The following is an 18,584-nucleotide window of genomic DNA, read 5'->3' as shown; positions in this document are numbered from 1 at the left end:
GGTAACTGAATTATGAAAATTACCTGATAATAAGACCTTCAATATGTAAGTAGCTATGATAGCTACATTAATCAACTGATTAGTCTGGCAATATATATCAAATTATAGAATTACTACCTACCCTTCCATTCACAACTTAATGCATACAACCAGCCTAAGTTTCAAGAATGGAGTATATTAATTGCTAAACTGGTATGAAGAAATGGAAGCAAATTCTTTAAAACATAAGGTGGAGTATCGTTTTTTTACTCAAAGTTTGAGGCTTTTACTCAGTTGTAGCTATTTTTTTTAAAAAAAGGGTTATCAGACAAGGGCATCTCTCCCTTTTAGATTAACACGAGCTATGCAAAAGTACTTCAGATTACTGAAGGAAGCTTAACACTTATTAAGACCTCACATGCCAAAAATTTATGTCTGAATTAACTTCAAAACCTATAAAGGTACGTAATTATTGATATGCTAACGAGAAAACTGACGCTCAGAAGTTAAGTTGCCCAAAACCACTTAGTTGGTGGAACTGAGCTTCAAATCATGGCCTTTCCCCTCAGTACATAAGAGTACATTGGTTCATGATTATCTAAACCTTAAAAAAAAAGTTTATAATGGAAAGCACTTTTAATATTAAATAGTTCCCTGCCTAATTATAAGGAGCTTATCACGCCAACTTCATTTAATCCTTCATTTGTTAAAAAAAAAATCCACGCTTCAAATGGCAGTAAGTGAAGTGCAATTCTTTCTTATCGTTTTCTACAAAATAAGTTAACTTTAAGCAAAACAACTTCAATGACGATAAATGCATTTCATCATTTATTTAATGTTTAAGCTCTCGCACTAGATTTTTACAAGCTGGTGAACACTGACAAATTATTTCTCCCACAGAACTATAACCACATGTTCCCGGACAGTATAAATATATGGTTGAGCTGACGTTAATACACATCACCATTTTATCAATCACATAATAAAACAAATTGTCAAGTATCCAAATATTAAGTTACACAGCTCAAAAGGCATATAAAATATTAAATGTCTGCTCAATTCATTAGCAGAAACCCACTTTTTTTTTTTGCAAGAGGTTGGGAATCACACTTCAAACAAAAATAAGTTGGTAAACAACTTCAGATAAGTTTGAAAAAAAATTACAAGAATTTCAGAAATTTTATGATTAAGAATTGTTTTAGCTACAATAACAAAGTATTTCTACATTTTAAAAAAATATTTACTAAATTAAAGCGCATATTCTACATGTTCTGCACAAGACAAAGGCAACATTTTACTAAAAATACTTAATAGCCCCCTCCCATTCCTTTTTCAGGCCCTCCCTGTAAGTTGCACCCCAAAGTGCAAACATTAAAATTAACTGTAAGGCTTTTTTGTCTGGAGACATTAAAGACATGTGCTTCTGTACAATGTAGATTTTCAAAACGGAGGTCTTCCATGACAGCACAAAATGAGATTTATAGAAAGACATTAAATAATCACTGGTAAGACTCGGTTAATGAAAAAAAACCAAACGAGCAAATCTGATGTATACTGGTATGAATGTGGAAGATGTAAACATACTGTGAGCAAATAACCTTATAGGTCCTACTTTCTATGTTTGAAATGATGGAAAGAATAAAACACATAAGGTCCAGAGTTTTCATAGTTCCTGGGATTTTAGTTCGATACTAAAAGTAACAAGAATTGTGCTGGGTATTTTGGCACCTAGTCTTTCTAAATTTCTTATATACTGATAAGAATCTGGCATGGAACAGATTTAAAGACATGAATGACTCCATACTACATGATTTCAGGAAAAGTCAATTGGTACAAACGATAAGCACATTTTAAATGCTGAACAGCAAGAATCCTTTGCTAAGTGTCCAAGTAGGTTGATCATAACCCAAACATAGAGGCTGCAATTCTGCTAGGCTTGTGGCCTGGTAAAACTGCGTTTCAACACTCCTATGGAAGCTTCATCAGACTTCACCAAGCCAACGTGCTGGCTAACATGTATGACAAATCCCGTCCTGTCTAGGTTCCACTTCCAAGCAATGGCATCAAGCACCCCAGTTTTACTGAATGCAACAGTTGTTTCTATGACCATTAGAGTCTTTGAAGCGCAGCCGCATTTTAGGACGATACTTCTCCAAATACAAAAGTTGCTTGCTGTTAAAAGCTCCACGTCGCTTTCTAGAAGGAAGAAAACAAAAGACGAATTAAAGCAAAGTCCCTCTATAATTAACATTTACTGTTCTATAGGAGGCAATCATCACCTTTCTTGTAGCAATTTATTTTTTGATTATTACATTGTGACTTAATGTAGAAACACGGATCAGCATCCATGTGTAAACGGAAAAAGGGCTGTAAAAAGTTAGTTTTCTAAATCTTTTTGAGAGGTAGTTATAAAATAGTCCAAACTTACCAATTCATTTATATAAAGCCCAAGAAAAGGCAAAACTAACTTACTGTAATATGAGTCAAAAAGAGATTGCCCCTGGTGGTTGGGAAGATGACTACAAACAGCATGAGGGCACTTTCTGAAATGATCAAAATATTCTGTATATTGCACTGAGTGGTTATTTTATTTGGCTGTTACCGTCCATTCATCGACCTTTGATATCTGTGCATTTTAACTAACTATACCTCAATAAAAGGGCAGATAAACAAGCAACATATTCAATCAAGAATTTAAAGTAAAACAATAATTTACAGAATTATTACTGGATTAGAATCTTTGTAATATGAGTATCTACATGGAATGCAAACAAGTAAGATATTCCCTGGTGGTAATACTATCTTAAAAATGAACAAAATGGTCAGACAGGCTCTTGGAAACAAATTGCTTTCCTAGTAATATATTTAAATTCGCTAACACTCAACAGGGAAATAAAAAGTGCAAACGGAAAGAACGTATTAAATACATACTGTCTTATGAACTGTACTGCATCTTCGTATTTCATTCCACCTTCAATTAACGCTAGGGCGACAAGCACTGGAGCTCTGGTAAGGTAAGAATTATAGTAAATTATTTTTCAAAGTCAAATCCTGGAAAATTCAATACTCTGAACATTTCCCCATCCGAAAGCACTATTATTTACCGCACTTCCTACGTTAATACCTATAGAAAATGTTGGACTTTATGTTAAAAATTAAATTAATAGAGTATCAGTATTTTCATATCAAACCCAGGTTTTTAATCTATAACCAAAAAGACAACTATGTCCTTAACTAATACAAATAAGCCTAGAAATTAAGACCTGTATCACTGGAGAGCAGTCCTGAAAAAATTTAAGGGAGAGGGTAAATCTCGACACATGTGGACAATATTTTCTAAATTCCAAGCAGTGAAAAATACTTTCCACTTAAAGATCTTCCGGAAAAAATTGCTTTGTTTTATTATCAATGAGACTGTGACACAGTTTCATGCCAGCCTCCCTAGGGCCATGGTCTGGGCAGTGGGGGAGGAGGGTGGTGGTAGCAATTTACAACTACGGGCACGTATATTTTGGCACTGCTGTGTAACGAGTTCCTACTGAATCAGGATTCTCCAGGATCAAGAACCCTGCCACAAACTCACCATATGCAGTGCAAAAACACCTTAGAGACAATTCATGATCCTTTTTCCAATGAGCTTGGACAGTGATTCCCAATACTATGGATACAACCTAGAACACACAATTAAGTAATTCCGCCCACATGGGCAAGTATAAATTTCAGCGATAGCATCTGTCAGTTCCAAATGTACTGGAACACATTACTGCTACACTCACCTACTTTTAAATTTAACTCAGTAAGTAACCTAACAAAGCAAACTGATTCACAAACTGACAACCACGTCTTTATGGGAGTCAAAATCAAGCTTTAACTAGAATGAAGACCAATATCATTAAATGGGTTTAAGAAATTCTCTTACCTCCCAAGGCCCGCAACACAATGAACAGCAATACAACAACCAGGGTCTTCACGAAACTTAATTTTCACAAGACTTAACCAATCATCAACAATCTGGTTAGATGGTGGTGCGCCATCATCAAAAGGCCAATCCTAAGTCAAAAGAATACACATTTTAGACTTTTAATGTAATCGGTATAATAATTCTAAAATTCTAACACCCAAGTGTTGCCAGAAGCATTTTCTTTTAACGTTTAAACAAATGTTTTATGAAACCCCACTGTCAATGAAATGCAAATACGTGCTGAATCTTTATAAAGATCTTTTATTGCTTCAAACCTCTGCTCAGCTTTCACCTGTATTTGGACCTTAAGACAGTGTATACTTTTGCAACAACTTTTGCAACAATTAAGCTTTCTGAAGCCAGTGGTTTATCTGACTAAACTTTGGCAGCACAGCACTGTGAACATATGGGAACCATTAAACACTTACGAGAACATGGATGCCTTCTTTCTCCACAAGACTAGTGTCGTAAGTTGCTTCACATACTCTTACTATTGTGGTAACTCCATACTTCTTAAGTTCCTGGATAAAACATATGTAAAAAAGCATATGAAGTCTTCATAACCATGTCACTCTTGCTCACCATTTGTCATTTTGATCACCTCTCTAACAGGTTAACAGAAAATCACGTATGTTTAACACGGTCTTATTAAGTCTTATTGTCACAAGTCTTGTTTTAAGTGACAATACTAAAATAGCATTAAAAGGAAAGGGAATGTTAAACATCATATATTTTTAATAAATTTTAAGTAAAAAAAAAAAAAATCCCATGGCCCTTCATCTACTGAAGTTGTCTATAGTCACGGTAACCTTGGCCAGATGAAGCACTAACAGAAGAGGATCAGAAGCAACTCAGGAACAAAGGACCAAAGGAATCACTCATGACTATAAGCAATCTGACTTGACTTATATTAACTCTTTAAACTTTTGCTCATTTGCAGTGCACGGTGTATAGTTTAGAGCCTTAAAAGTATGTTCAGAGAGTAAAATCTCAAAAATGCGGTGTAAAAACCCCGCACCATTTAAGACTAGAGGCTTTAAGACTCATAATGCATTATTACTAATTATAATTCTTCTGGCATTTAAAAAATATAGAGACGACAATCAAAAATAAAAGTACTTCTATGATCTGGAAGGCCTATTTGCTGTTTCTGGTTATCTATAGATATTTATAAAATAAAATGTGTATGCATCCAAGTAAATTATTCAGCATTACAATCCTTCCAGAAATAGAATTAGTATATCAGTAGCTGATAATTGCATCCTAAGCATCAACAGGGGGCCAAGACATAAACTAACTCTGGTTTATAGTATCAGTCATTATGCTAATAAGCAAATATGTGAAAAACCCACAAGTGGAGCCTCCCTCCAGCAAATTTCTAGTAAGATAAGAGCCATACTGTTATACTGTCTACATATACATTTAAATTAACCAAACTGTGAGGCATGAAGAACTAGATATTAACTTATAAATCTAAACTAACATGTCCTCCTCAAAATGTATAAAATAATTCACCTCTAACGTAAAGACGCTGATATTTCTGAGGGTTGGAACTGTAGTCATAACACCTCACAATTTCCGAAATATTTTGTTACATAAAAGGCTCCACTATTAAACTACAATCAGTTTGAGACATTAAAAAGCATCAAAACTTACCTCTATAAATTTGTTTAAGGTCGCATTAGTTGGATTGTGTGTAATAAGAAATCTCATGTTCTTGTAAGTGATTTCCACAGGAGCTGGGCGGTTCATTCGAGCCATGTTAATTTAGTTAAAAAACACTCAATAGGGTTATGAAAGAATTTAAAAGACTGAATACAGAAATGATGCAAAGAAACTGAGTCTACTTCAATACACTCCACTTGAAATTCTCAGTGCTTCTGAGTATGAAGTTGGGAGTAATGGGAAATGAAATGAACCTCCTGACAAGAAGCAGCAATTCTTCAATCCAGTAATACTGAGGCAAGAGAAAGGAAGTGCACTGAGGTTTACCCCATCCAGGTCAGAACTCTTGTGAAAAATGCTCTGTGGATTTCAATTCAACACCTCTGTGTCCAGGTTCACCACTCTTATGGGGGCTTCTTGGTGGAGTAGTAATGAATTTCTACAGTTCACTTGTCTGCATAGAGGTCGTGCTGTGCCTGGCAGTAATCTCCACTGCCCTTCAGAAACTCCATAAATGTGTGACCAAGAACACCACAGAACTGCTGTTTAAGAGAAAGAGAGAGAAAAAAAGTTGTTTTCAATTTAAAAGGAACATGTTATGCTTTGACGGTACTTAAGTGCACAACGATCTTTCCAAATCTGGGCCCAAGCCACCTTTTAAACTTTTACTTGAACCACAAAATACAAGGTGATTACAGATTAAATCAATAAGCGAGGATTACTTGAAGTAAATACCCCTCATATCATTGTTACAGTTGGTGAATATCCCTTACACACATTCTGCTAGTAATTATTCCTTTTAAAACCGGGCTACTTGCTTTAAATTCTTCTAAATTATTACGTACAACTTTCTATATTGATTTTTCCAACTACCAAAATATTTTTACGTATTACAAAAATTCAATAATTGGTCAATATATTCTTAAAAGAAAAAACGAAACTGGTTTTCAAAATGCTCCCATATATACTATTTCATTTGATCCTTAACAACCTATTAACTTATCATTCCCCTTTAACAGATATTTCTCATCTGAGTCTCTGGAAGTTAATCAACTTGAAATCAAGTTGTCAACTTATGTGAAACATAAGCGGGCGCGCGCGCACACACACACACACACACTTACACATATACACAGAACTCCCATTTATAACTATAAAAAAGACGTTCATAATTGTAATAGTCTTTTGTATTTTAAAACCGAAATTTCAGTTATCCTGTCTTAAACTGAAATCTAATTGAAAGAAAAAGTAGAGTGAGGTGGTGGTGGGATAGTGTAAATTACCTTACATTTCTTTCATAGGTCTCAAAAGCAAGGTAACTGCTACCACCAATTATATTTTCCCCAAGTTCCCCTTAAAGATCTAAATCAATTTTATGTTAGTATCAAATATTACATGAATATTCACAGGATATTTTCATAATATATACACGAAAAACAATGATGTTGACGTTAGTCTTCTTCCAAGTAGTTTACAAGGAGCTTGTGTGGTTGGGAGTAAACAGAGGACTAAAAAAAAAAAAAAAAATTAATAGCAGGTTAACAAGAGCACTGAGAGCCAGCCACTGCCCCAAACCCTTCACAGATATTCTCATGGATCAATTACCAAATAAAATCTTTTGAAATCAAAAGATTCCCTTAGTTTACTATGCTTAAGTTTAAAAAGCATTAAAAAAGGCTTAAAAAACTACATTCAAACTATCTCATCTCATTTTCACTGAGTCCCACGCTAGTTATAGTTTCTAAAAGAACGCTAAGTTTTGAAGAATAATTCGTATGACGACCTAGCCAATCACAGAAAACATTAAGTCAAAAACCCAGTTCATTTTTCTGTGAAAATAAAGGAACTAGCCTCAGGAATCATGTCTTAATAGGTGTCCCATAAGCAAGATAACTTTCATTAATCCAAATTTGTTCAAACCCACCCTCAGATGTTACTTCATCGACTTGTGAGCTGGGCTAAGAAAATTAGTGACTAAATTGCCACTGAAGACTTTGTTCTGTTTACAGTGTGACAGCAGTAACTGGAAATAATTTCAATTATACTTTCCCTTCAAATCCTACACACTACTTCCTTAGAATAAAAAGTGTATTCTGGCGCCTTTCCAATGACAATGAATTAAAGTGATCTGCAAAGCTGTTAAGGTCAAGGGCTCTTATCTCAGTATTCTGATTTCCGCGTACTACCTTTTTTCAACTGAAAGCCGATTTCTGAAGAGACAGTATTGCACACCACCGATTTCCATACTGAACAGCTGAAATTCCTGTTAGAGCTGAGTTTGGCCATATCCATCCCTTTCAAGCAAGCGGTTTCATGAGAAAGCACAGAAAGCAATACAGAAAGAAGTCTTTTGGTGACCTGGTTATTTTCCCTGAGTGCAGGCACCCAGTGGCTGGGGTGGGGCGGGGGGACGGGACGACGACGGACAGACGGACGATGGATTTCCACAAGCGCAGAAATGACCACTAATACCTAACATCTTTCTCTTCTGCCCGAGACACTCCCCTAGTCCCCATTTCTCTGCCCCAGGAAAAACCATCCATGATAGGAAGTCTGGAAATACGAGGGAATTGTTCCCCTCCCACTGCATATAACCGCAATAACACACACGGGGGCATGGGGACCAACTTCTGTTAAGAAGCCTAAGCCGATCTGTCCCACTGCAGAGTCCAATCAACACATCTCTGTTGCGTCCAACGGTTCGTTGCCGAGTCTGTCCCGTATCTACTTGTGCTTTAGATAACGCACCCGGAATAGAGCATGTGTAAAATACTGCTCACTCCTGGGAATGATCTGGTTTTCCGATCTCCAACTTTTCTACTGTCATCAAACAAAACTCATACGACAGGATGAGCGACAGGATGGGACTTCCCTGGCCGCCCAGGGCTTAGGACTCCTCGCTCTCAGGGCCCAAGGCCCGGGTTCGATGCCTGCTCGGAGAACTAAGATCCCAGAAAAGCGGCTCTGTGAGGCCAAAAAAAAAAAAAAAAGAGAGAGAGAAAGTACCAGGAAGCAGTGGCTCACAATCTGGATCTCAAGCAAGCCCACGGCGCCAGCTACGGCGCAACAAGCTCACGCGCTGGGAACGGTAGCGGGTTCCACGGGCACAAGCGCAGCCTCACAGCCGTGGGTGTGGCTCGCCACGGCGCCACAAGCCCACAGAAGGCAAGCCCACGGCGCGCCAGGGGACACTCAGGCGCAGCCCAAGAGCCCGCGATCGCAAGACGCCGCCGGCCCAGCCCGCCCCGGCGCAGGACAAGCCTGGACTCGCTCCCGCGGCCCGGGGGCGGGGCGCGCCCCCCGCGGCGGCCGGCTTACCTGGCGAGGCCGCGCCGGCCCGGGTCACGGGTTCGCGCCGCACCTTCAGTGCGGCGCCGAGGCCATTTTGTCCGAGCGCCGGTGCCGGCCGCGGAGCGCACGGTGGCCCACAGGCCCAGTCCCGCCGACCCCGCGCCGGAGAGCCCTGCCCAGCCCGCGCGTAGCCGCCTCTCCCGCCCGCCGGGGCTGGGGGCGCGCCCGCCACAGTGACGCGCAGCCCGCGCCCCACCCGGGCCACGTCCCCGATCCCAGGGCCCCGCGGCAAACAAAGGGGCCTCCGGGCGCCGGCCGGGCCCGCAGGACGCCGGGGCGAAGAAGCGGCCATAAAGCGGCTTCTGGGCCGCCGCGCCGCCGGGCGCCCCGCCCAGCGCCCCGGGCTCGGCCCCCGGCGCCCCCGCCGCCAGGACCGCCAGGACTCGGGCCGGGACGCGGGCGGGCGCCGGGTTCCGAACAAAGGCGGCGGCGCGGGGCGCGGGTACTCACAGGAATATGTCTACTCATTGAAGATTGTGGCCTAATCATACAGCCGGTCCCGAGGCGGCGGCGGCAGGGCAGGGGCGGCGGCGGTCGTCGCGGGGCGGAGGCGGCGGCGGCGTAGGCGGCTTCGCGGGCGGCGGTGACGGCGGCTGCGGCTGGGGAACCGGACTCGGTCTACAGCGAGCGGCTCCGAGAAGGGCGCGCAGCCTCACCGGCCCTCAGTCCAGGGGGCCAATACGCGCGCCGAGGCGCCCTTGCGTCACAAGCCCTCCCATTTATAGCGCGCCTGACGTGCGCCCCCAGGCCACCAATCGCAGCCGGGCCCCAGGTCGCGCGCCGACGAGCGGGGGCGGAGGCCCGCCCCGCGGACGTCACGGAGCGGCGGCGGCTGCCGGTGTGAACCGGTTGATGAATGGCACCGCGCTGCAGTCGGAGCGCCACCCGGCGGGGGCGGGAAGTGGCGGAGGAGGGACAGGGAGGGGAGGGGGAAGGGCCGGGAGAGGGAGGAGGTGCCGCACTTCCTCCTTAAAACCCCGACGAGTGCGTGCGCTCTCGTCACCAGGCCAGGCCTGGAGTTGGCCTCGCCTGATAAACGCAGTCCCCTCGGAGCCGGAACCGGGTCTCAGTCCCGGCCCTGCTTCCTTCTGCCGTAGGTCAGACCGCGGTCGGCTTTGCCTGCGGTTTACCGTGGCACCTGCGCCTTGCGATCCCCGTCATCAAATAAATGTTTCTGCGGCCCTGCGGCTGCCGGGCGACGACCCCTGGGGTGCCTGGGCCCCGGGCCCGGACCGCGCGAGCGCAGTTGCGGGCACGTACGAGCGGGGAGGTCTTCTTTCGGCGAACATCCAGCGGAAGGCGGGAGGGCATCGCGAGGCTCGGCCGGAGCGCTCTGCCGCCCGCGGGCTCTCTTGGGCACGCCTTCGTGCCCCGCACGCGGGCAGCTGCGGCCGGCTCAAGCGTGGCGTCGCGGAATCCCACGCAGCCTCTGTGCTGCGGCGCCCTGGATGCGTTGTCACGGGTGAGGGAAGGTTAGGCAGCGTTTTAAAAATTGTAAGAGCCTTCGACTTGGTCAAGGACCGATGGAACTCTTTGCGTCTCAGCTGGCGGTTTCCCTTTTTGTTCCTTTTCAGAACCGTCCCACTGTCTTTCGTTATTTAGGCCCTTAACAAGTAAAGCTTATCACGGTTGTTCTGTGTTACACAAGGGCAACTCTGTCATTTCTAGTCTGAAAACTCTTTCTCTTCTGCTCTCTGGAAGGAGTAAACAGAAGTTTTACCTGCTCTGAAGAACTCGGCTTTCTACTAACACTGAGGCCTTTTGTTTGCTGTTTGCACTGAGCATAGGTTGGAGAGGGCTTTAGGGATCACATTGTTTCCTTGGTCAGTGTAGTACAGCATTTTAGGATTTATTAGAACTTCTACTTAGAGACTGTGCTTGCATAGTTATTCAACTTCTTTATAAACGTCATACTCTGTAAACAAAGCGCTTTCAAAAAAGAGTTGGGTCAGGAAGGCTTTTACGGGAATAAAAGTCAAATCACCTTCATCTTAAGGAAATTGCTTGCCTTGGAAACTCTTGAATCCATCTAAGTCAAGGAAAACCAAAGAGCTTGAGAAATATATGATGCCCCTTCATTACATAAAAGTTTAAAACTTTGATACGGCAAAAGGCTCTTGACAAAGTTAAAATATTTAATGGCCCATGGGGAGAAAATATTGGCGACGTATCATGGGAACAGTCAACACCATAATAAATAAAATGCTTGGCCAACATCTACAATAGTGTAGTTTAAAAAAAACCCGTGTTCAGTCAGCTGCTCTCACGCCAAAAGTTTGTCAGCACAGTGATGCTAGTTGGAAGAGTGAAAGCTTTTCAAAAAATGCGTTTGGTGGGACGAGATAGAAGTTCAGCTAAGCAGAGCCAAATCAGTATTAGCCAGTTTTCTTGTAGAACTTGAGACACAAGTTGTGAGGCTTGTGAGCCAGATCCCGTAATGATCACAAGCAGTGCTGACATGAAATGTCCTGTGAGCTGTTGCTCATCAAGCTCTCAAAGCTGGGCTCAAGCTCCCAAGTGGACCAATCAGCTTCGGGGGGGAAGGGGAGGGGCGGGGGGAGGGGGCGCGTCTTAGCCTCTCAGATGCCGTTCCACATTGCTCTACTTGGAAAAGACAGTCAAGGATGAAAAACTAGATAGAGCTTTTGCTATTAAGAAAAAGGACACACTTTCAACAAGATATAAACGTGGTCTTGCTGCCCAGCCCACTGAATTCTCTCAGGGTTGTCATGGGTCTGCGACTCGGGCAGCTGCTGTGTTTATATGTGTGTCATGTGGTATTGTGGTTCACTGCTGAGCGTGTGTGCCCTGTGGAGCCCAATAGTTTTAAGCTGCTGCTTCTTAGAAAACAGTGGTCCATCCCATCACTGGTTAGGAGGCTCCTGGGGTCAGAGGACTCTCTAACCTCTATAGATCTGCACTTAGAGCATCAGCATCCGAACTTGTTGAAGCAGAGGGTTCAGACTGAGCCAACAAGCTTGCAAATAGTGGTCCAGACATCCAGAAGTAAGGAAACACTTCTGAAACGGCAATGCTCCAGAAAGAAGCCCTAAGATGGAAGACTTCTTTTCCAGCTAAACAAAATGCCCAGATAGCAGTTAACTTTTCTCAGCAAAACATGTGTCCTTGAGTTCATCATGGTAGGCAGGACTTTTCATCAGCATATTCAAAATTCAAAAGCCCACAGTTGGGAGGTAAAGGAGACTACTGTAAGAGCATTATGAGGAAAATCCTTTTGGAAGATGAAGCACTGCAGGAGACTACAGATCAGCGAAAACTGATGACGAAGAGCAAGCAGAGAAATCTTTATAGGATGGCAGATCTAGTAAACATTGAATGATTCCACTTATACCAGACATATAAGAGGAATGGAGGATTTCAACCCTTTCTATCTTCTCAGACTTATTAGGGCCATGAAGTTTAGGTTGAGACCATGAGGAAGTCTGATAAAAACAATTTTAATAAAGCAAGAGTATTACCATTGCAGTGATAGAAAGATCAAATGTGACAGTAACAACCCAGAAAAGAAATACTAGATTGCAAGGTATAATGATGTGCCAGGTGTACTAAATAGAGGCAAATACCCCAGTGGGTGTCTGGATAATAGTGGGGAGGGTGATCTTAAGTGCAGTATAGCCCCAAACGTAAAAAGTGTCCTAAAAACTCAGGGATACAACCATGGCTACTATCAACATTGTAACAGTTTATTTTCCTTTTGCTGTTATATAGCAGCCTATTTTTTACCTAAAATGAATCTTCTTGTGTGATTTGTTAAAAAAAAGTTTAAAATGGAGGGCTTCCCTGGTGGCGCAGTGGTTGAGAATCCGCCTGCCAATGCAGGGGACACGGGTTCGAGCCCTGGTCCGGGAAGATCCCACATGCCATGGAGCAACTAAGCCCATGCACCACAAGTACTGAGCCTGCATGCCACAGCTACTGAGCCCACGTGCCACAACTACTGAAGCCCGCACGCCTAGAGCCCACACACTGCAATGAAGAGTAACCCCCGCTCGCCACAACTAGAGAAAGCCCGCGTGCAGCAACAAAGACCCAACACAGCCAAAAATAAAATAAGTTTTTAAAAAATATTTAAAATGGAGAGTATACTTAAATTTCTGTGAACATATAATTTTCAGTGCATGAATGTTGTTTAAAACTAAAGCATGCTCTATGTTAAAAAATGACTTAGTTTTCTTTCCCTAAGTTACTGATTTAAAGTTTTATCGTCTTTTTTTAATAGCCACATATTTTTGTGTATTTATTACTTTTTAATTGAGGTATATAATTGACATATAACATTATATTAGCTTCAGGTGTCTGACATAATGATTCGACATTTGTGTGTTTCACAAATAATCACCACAGTAAGTCTCGCTAACATCTGTTCCCATAGGTAAGTACAATGTTTTTTTCTTGGGATAAGGATATCAGTTCATCCTTTTGATGAATAATAAAAATCAAACAACAGTGCTACATCATCATTTCTATGTGAATTTTAGACACAGCAATCTCCAACAAGCAATTAAGCTTGTCACAAGCCAGTCAAAGTCCGTAGGCCAATCAGTACCTGTACTTGGGCTATTGTGTTTTGACTCAGTCAGACATAGTAACTGTCAGTCACCTACCCAGTGGGTGCTAAAGATGTAAGTATCTTTAGATAAAAGAATCCTGTTGGATCAGAAATAAACATTTTATTAAGTCATCAAACCCAATCATTAGAGGTAATCTTTCTCTATAAAACTGACTTAAGGCAGTTTTCGAAAAACCTTTAAAAACTATTTTAAGAAACAATTCTCTTTAGTAAATCTCTGTTATGTCAATTTTCTGTCCCTTTACTTTTTATGTCTAAGTTTAATCAACTTGAATACAAGCCCAAAAATTGCTTAGGTAAGTCTTCAAGTCAGATGAAACTGTGTTTTCACGTTAGAAAATAATTTGGGAATTGGAAATCAGGAGGGCCACAGTCTCCAAGAAATTGTTAGGAACATGTTGAATTATGCCACAGTCTGAAGCGAGGCAAAAATAGCTTAGGAAAGGAGAACTTAATCTGGCCAGAGAAAGGGAATGGAGTATCAATAAATGTCAAAGGTTTGTTATGCGTGCTATGGCAAAACTGTCACTTGACAGGTTTAATTTACAGAGTTGGCATTTAGGCTGCAGAATCCAGACAGACACTGACCCAAGCAGCCTTACTAGGGTCAGCCTTACATAAGGAGGAGTGTTCTTGAACAGGTTCTGCCAAGAATAATAACATTTATTTAACAGAAAGCTGCAGTAGTCATTTCTCTTCCCTACTCTATCACAAATTTGTTTTTTAACTGGACATGTTCAGTAAACATTGCTATTTTAGTGTATTTCTATAGCTTGTTTCATCACCAGAAGATACTGAATAAGAAAAAAGTGTAGAAGCATTTCAGAATTTCTTCTACTTAAGACAGTTGTCATATCATGTATTTCTGGAGTCCTTTGACACATTAATACAGTAGATAATCAATATTTGTTTGGATGTGACCAGGTTACTGTCCCTCCTGAAATCCTTTTGGGCATCCTCTTCCCAGTCTTCCTAAGATTTATTTGCAGGCCCCTTTTAGTTCTTTCTCAATCCCTTTAACAATGGTGTTCACTGGGGTTTTGTTCTAGGGCTGCCTGGCCCTGCTCTGTGTGCACTCTGGGGTTTTCACTTACCCCCATAGCTTTGGCTATCCACCCTCCCTCGCTCCTCAACACTTGTTAAATGCCTAGCCTATGCCAGGCGCTCTGCTATCTTATGATGCACAGCATAAACACTGTTTCTACCTCCAATGGAATTTATATACAGATGAGGAAAGGGACAGTAAAAAGTAACTAAGCAAAGAATATATAAGTTGTAATGTGTGCTATGAAGGCGGTAAACAGAATAGCTGGGGTAGTTACTTCAGACAGGGAAGTCAAGGGGCAGTGTCTCCCAGGAAGCCCAGACCTAAAGGACAAGAATGAATCGCAGAAAGAGGAGGAGGAGGAGAGGAGAGAGTTTCTTGGTGGAGGAAATGACAGGACAAATACCCAAGGTGGGAAGAGTTTGGCTGTGCTCAAGGAGATGAAAGACTTGAGGGGCTGCAGCAAAATAAGGAAAGGGAACAGAGGCAGGAGTCAGCCTGCAGATCCGGCAGGGGCTGGATCATTCAGCGACCTCGTAGGCCATGGTAGGTGTTTGGATTTTATTTTAAGGGCAATGAGCCACAGCTGCCTAACAGGAAATAGATGTTTTAAGAAAATCACTTTTCCTATTCCGTGGAGGATGGATTGGAGGGAGCCACAGAGTGGAGTTGGTGTGATGCGGTGAAAGACTTGAGGTTTCCTGCCTTGCTGAATGGCGGACAGCTACAGGGTTGCCTGTGATGAGACCGTGGAAATGGAGAGAAGTGAGTAGATCAGAGAGGTAGAAACAGAATTGAGAAGACTTGAATCACAGCATGTCCTACAGCTTCCCAAAATTGTTGTCCATGTCCAAACAAAGATATACGGCCATTATTATCAGCCTATTTTATGCTATGGTGCTGAATATTGTAGGCAAACTGACATGAAGTTTCATAATTCACATGACCATTTTCATGAGCAATATGTATGTAAGGGATACACCAGAAGCATAAAAGAAACAAAGGTCCTCAAATTATGCTTGGAGAAAGGCACTATTTCTGAGGATTTCAGGAATATAGAGGAGTGGGAATGCCTAACAGTTGTATATTTAAGTTTTCATAGAACAATCAAAGTCCTGATAACTATATTAGTCGGAAAAGCTAAAATTTATTATGCTCTTATTGTTTTCCAATCTGTGCTAAACACATTTGCATTTTTTCTTGAACTTAGAAATAAACGTAAATGTCAACATTGTTGTAACTGACATTTAAGTGCTTTGTGGGTGTCATTGGGTGATGTGATGAATGATTTTTTTCTTTACAAATTTCTATATTTTCTAATTTCTTTCCAAAACTGCTACCCTTGTCATTGGGAGTGGGGAATATCAAATGAGCACTTGGAGGATTTAAGTCATATCCCATATTCCTAATATTTTCAGAATTTCAGGTAACATTTTCAGAAAATGAATGTCTGGAATGTTATTTACATGGAAGATATTTGAAACATTTAATTGTATGATGACTGTTTAGAAGTAGAGGAAGGGGTATTTGTGTGGCAGATTTAAGTGGGGAGTTAGAATTTGTCCCAGAAGAGGTTGTTCAGATAGGTCTGTGGCCTTCTTATAATCTCTGCCACAGAGATGGTGGCACCAGGTTACCCTAACCTCACTCCAGCTGTCAGAACATCACAACCATCTTGCTGAGTCCATGTTTCCAGAGAATTAATCCCATTATAATTTACTTTTAAGGTGGATCTATTTGCCATCACATGTAGGAATGTAATGCCCAAGTTCTGAAGATCCCTGAGAACTTGAAATAAAAGGAAATCTCCATTTGCCATTTTCTTTTTTGCTTTAAAAAATTGTCTTCAGAGAAAAGGGAACACTTTTGCACTGTTGGTGGGAATGTAAATTGATACAGCCACTATGGAGAACAGTATGGAGGTTCCTTAAAAAACTAAAAATAGAATTACCATACGACCCAGCAATCCTAATACTGGGCATATACCCTGAGAAAACCATAATTCAAAAAGAATCACGTACCAAAATGTTCATTGCAGCTCTATTTACAATAGCCAGGACATGGAAGCAACCTAAGTGTCCATCAACAGATGAATGGATAAAGAAGATGTGGCACATATATAAAATGGAATATTACTCAGCCATAAAAAGAAACGAAATTGAGTTATTTGTAGTGAGGTGGATAGACCTAGAGTCTGTCATACAGAGTGAAGTAAGTCAGAAAGAGAAAAACAAATACCGTATGCTAACACATATATATGGAATCTAAGGAAAAAAAAAAAAAAAGGTCATGAAGAACCTAGGAGTAAGATGGGAATAAAGACGCAGACCTGCTAGAGACTGGACTTGAGGATATGGGGAGGGAGAAGGGTAAGCTGTGACAAAGTGAGAGAGTGGCATGGACATATATACACTACCAAATGTAAAATAGATAGCTAGTGGGAAGCAACCGCATAGCACAGGGAGATCAGCTCGGTGGTTTGTGACCACCTAGAGGGGTGGGATAGGGAGGGTGGGAGGGAGGGAGATGCAAGAGGGAAGAGATATGGGAACATATATATATGTATAACTGATTCACTTCGTTATAAAGCAGAAGCTAACACACCATTGTAAAGCAATTATACTCCAATAAAGATGTTAAAAAAAAATTGTCTTCAGAGAATTAAGCCAGGAACTCTGCCACAATGAGGGTGTTTAAATACCATATCTGTGGTTATAAATCAAAAGATTGCCTAAAAATGTGTGGCTAACATTTGGAAACATCTAAAACTTGAGTCAAGGTAACTTTGGTATCATCTAAGAGAAGGTGAACTGGAATGTGATTGTAAGTGGAAATTAAATCAGTTTTATTATACCTGTGTGGAGGAAGACTATGAGAACTGAAGGAAGATGACGACAGGTACATCGAAGAGTAAAGCCTAAAGATCTGAGGGTTGTCCGTGTTTGTCCAGCACTGCCTAGGGAAGAGGCACTGAATCTGTATACAGTGACCATGCTGGTTGTTCTCGCATTCTGGCCTATATGTCATCTTCTATGAGTTTAGTAAAAGTGAATCACAAAATATGATTATGTAGTAAATTACTGAAACTCCATCCTCCCTTCTGATTCTCATGAATATTTCAAGAGAAATTGTTCTCTAGGCCAGTGCTATTCAGATTTAGCCTGTGAACTAGTACCAACCAACCTACAAACTGTTGCTGGTCTGAGAAGAGATAAGTATAGAAATTGAGAGCAGGACATTAAGAACTTTTATAGCAATTTGATAGGGTAATTTTATGTTTATTGAATTAAATTTATAAATTAGGCTTGTATTTTTAAGTTTTGAAAAATTTCATTTTCATGTAATTCATTTTTATTAAGAAATACTGCTGAAAACTATGGAAATTGATTAGTTACATTATGAAAAGAATTGCTACAGGTACCTTCCTTTAGTCTTTCATGCATGAGGCCACTCCATGATCTTTTACAATATTAATTATTCCTAGTCTGTCCATCCTGGGTTGCTGTCATCAGGAGGAAAGAAACCATTCATAGGGTTTCTCAGCTTCCTTTGATAAGCTTTAAATAAGAACTATGATTGTGGTTTTACAAATATATGAACATGCTTTTGTTGATATATTGGTGTGCGCCTGTCAGGACAATTTAGAGTTACTGTAGCACACTTCCACAGAGCTAAAAAGGAAACTGAAAATGTTGTTCACAACATCAGATGACAGCCAGGAAAAATAGGTTGACAACAAACTTATAGACTGTTTTTATAGTCTTTGGGAAATTCATTTTTAAATCCAAATTGCTTTTTACTGCTATTTAAGCCCTTCTCCTTATATTTAGTGTTCATTGTGTAAAGTAAATTCACTGTTTTTACAAGTAATGGTGGAAATGGAACTCTCAAATAGTCTTATGCACTACTGCTTCCCAAAATAACTCCATGTAAGTCCCTGCTGTCTACAAGTGTCATCATGATCCTTTTAATTGATTTTAAATGGCTTTAAA

At 41.2% G+C, this 18,584-nt stretch overlaps 2 protein-coding genes across 3 annotated transcripts; both read right to left on the bottom strand.

Annotated features, from left to right (window-relative positions):
* Positions 1 to 794: 794 nt before the first annotated feature.
* On the bottom strand, positions 795 to 5,735 carry PTP4A1 (protein tyrosine phosphatase 4A1). 2 transcript variants are annotated; one of them, XM_082405105.1, is made up of 5 exons: positions 5,597 to 5,735; positions 4,369 to 4,461; positions 3,899 to 4,029; positions 2,911 to 2,985; positions 795 to 2,171 (listed from the first exon to the last, which is right to left on the bottom strand). In XM_082405105.1, the coding sequence occupies exons 1-5, from the start codon at positions 5,699 to 5,701 to the stop codon at positions 1,910 to 1,912; spliced, it is 666 nt and encodes a 221-aa protein (XP_082261231.1). In that variant the 5' UTR covers positions 5,702 to 5,735; the 3' UTR covers positions 795 to 1,909. The 2 variants fall into 2 exon arrangements, with proteins under 2 accessions (XP_082261231.1, XP_082261230.1); XM_082405104.1 differs by having other exon boundaries at positions 1,931 to 2,175.
* A 271-nt stretch (positions 5,736 to 6,006) lies between these two features.
* Positions 6,007 to 9,621, bottom strand: LOC309634714 (uncharacterized protein). Its single transcript, XM_082405135.1, has 2 exons — positions 9,407 to 9,621; positions 6,007 to 6,147 (listed from the first exon to the last, which is right to left on the bottom strand). The coding sequence occupies exons 1-2, from the start codon at positions 9,443 to 9,445 to the stop codon at positions 6,052 to 6,054; spliced, it is 135 nt and encodes a 44-aa protein (XP_082261261.1). The 5' UTR covers positions 9,446 to 9,621; the 3' UTR covers positions 6,007 to 6,051.
* Positions 9,622 to 18,584: the final 8,963 nt, after the last annotated feature.

Source organism: Balaenoptera borealis, assembly GCF_965194805.1.
Source record: "Balaenoptera borealis genome assembly, chromosome: 9".
Classification (NCBI taxonomy): Eukaryota; Metazoa; Chordata; class Mammalia; order Artiodactyla; family Balaenopteridae; genus Balaenoptera; species Balaenoptera borealis.
The sequence above is the reverse complement of the archived record's forward strand: the minus strand, read 5'-3'. Positions and strand labels throughout refer to the sequence as shown.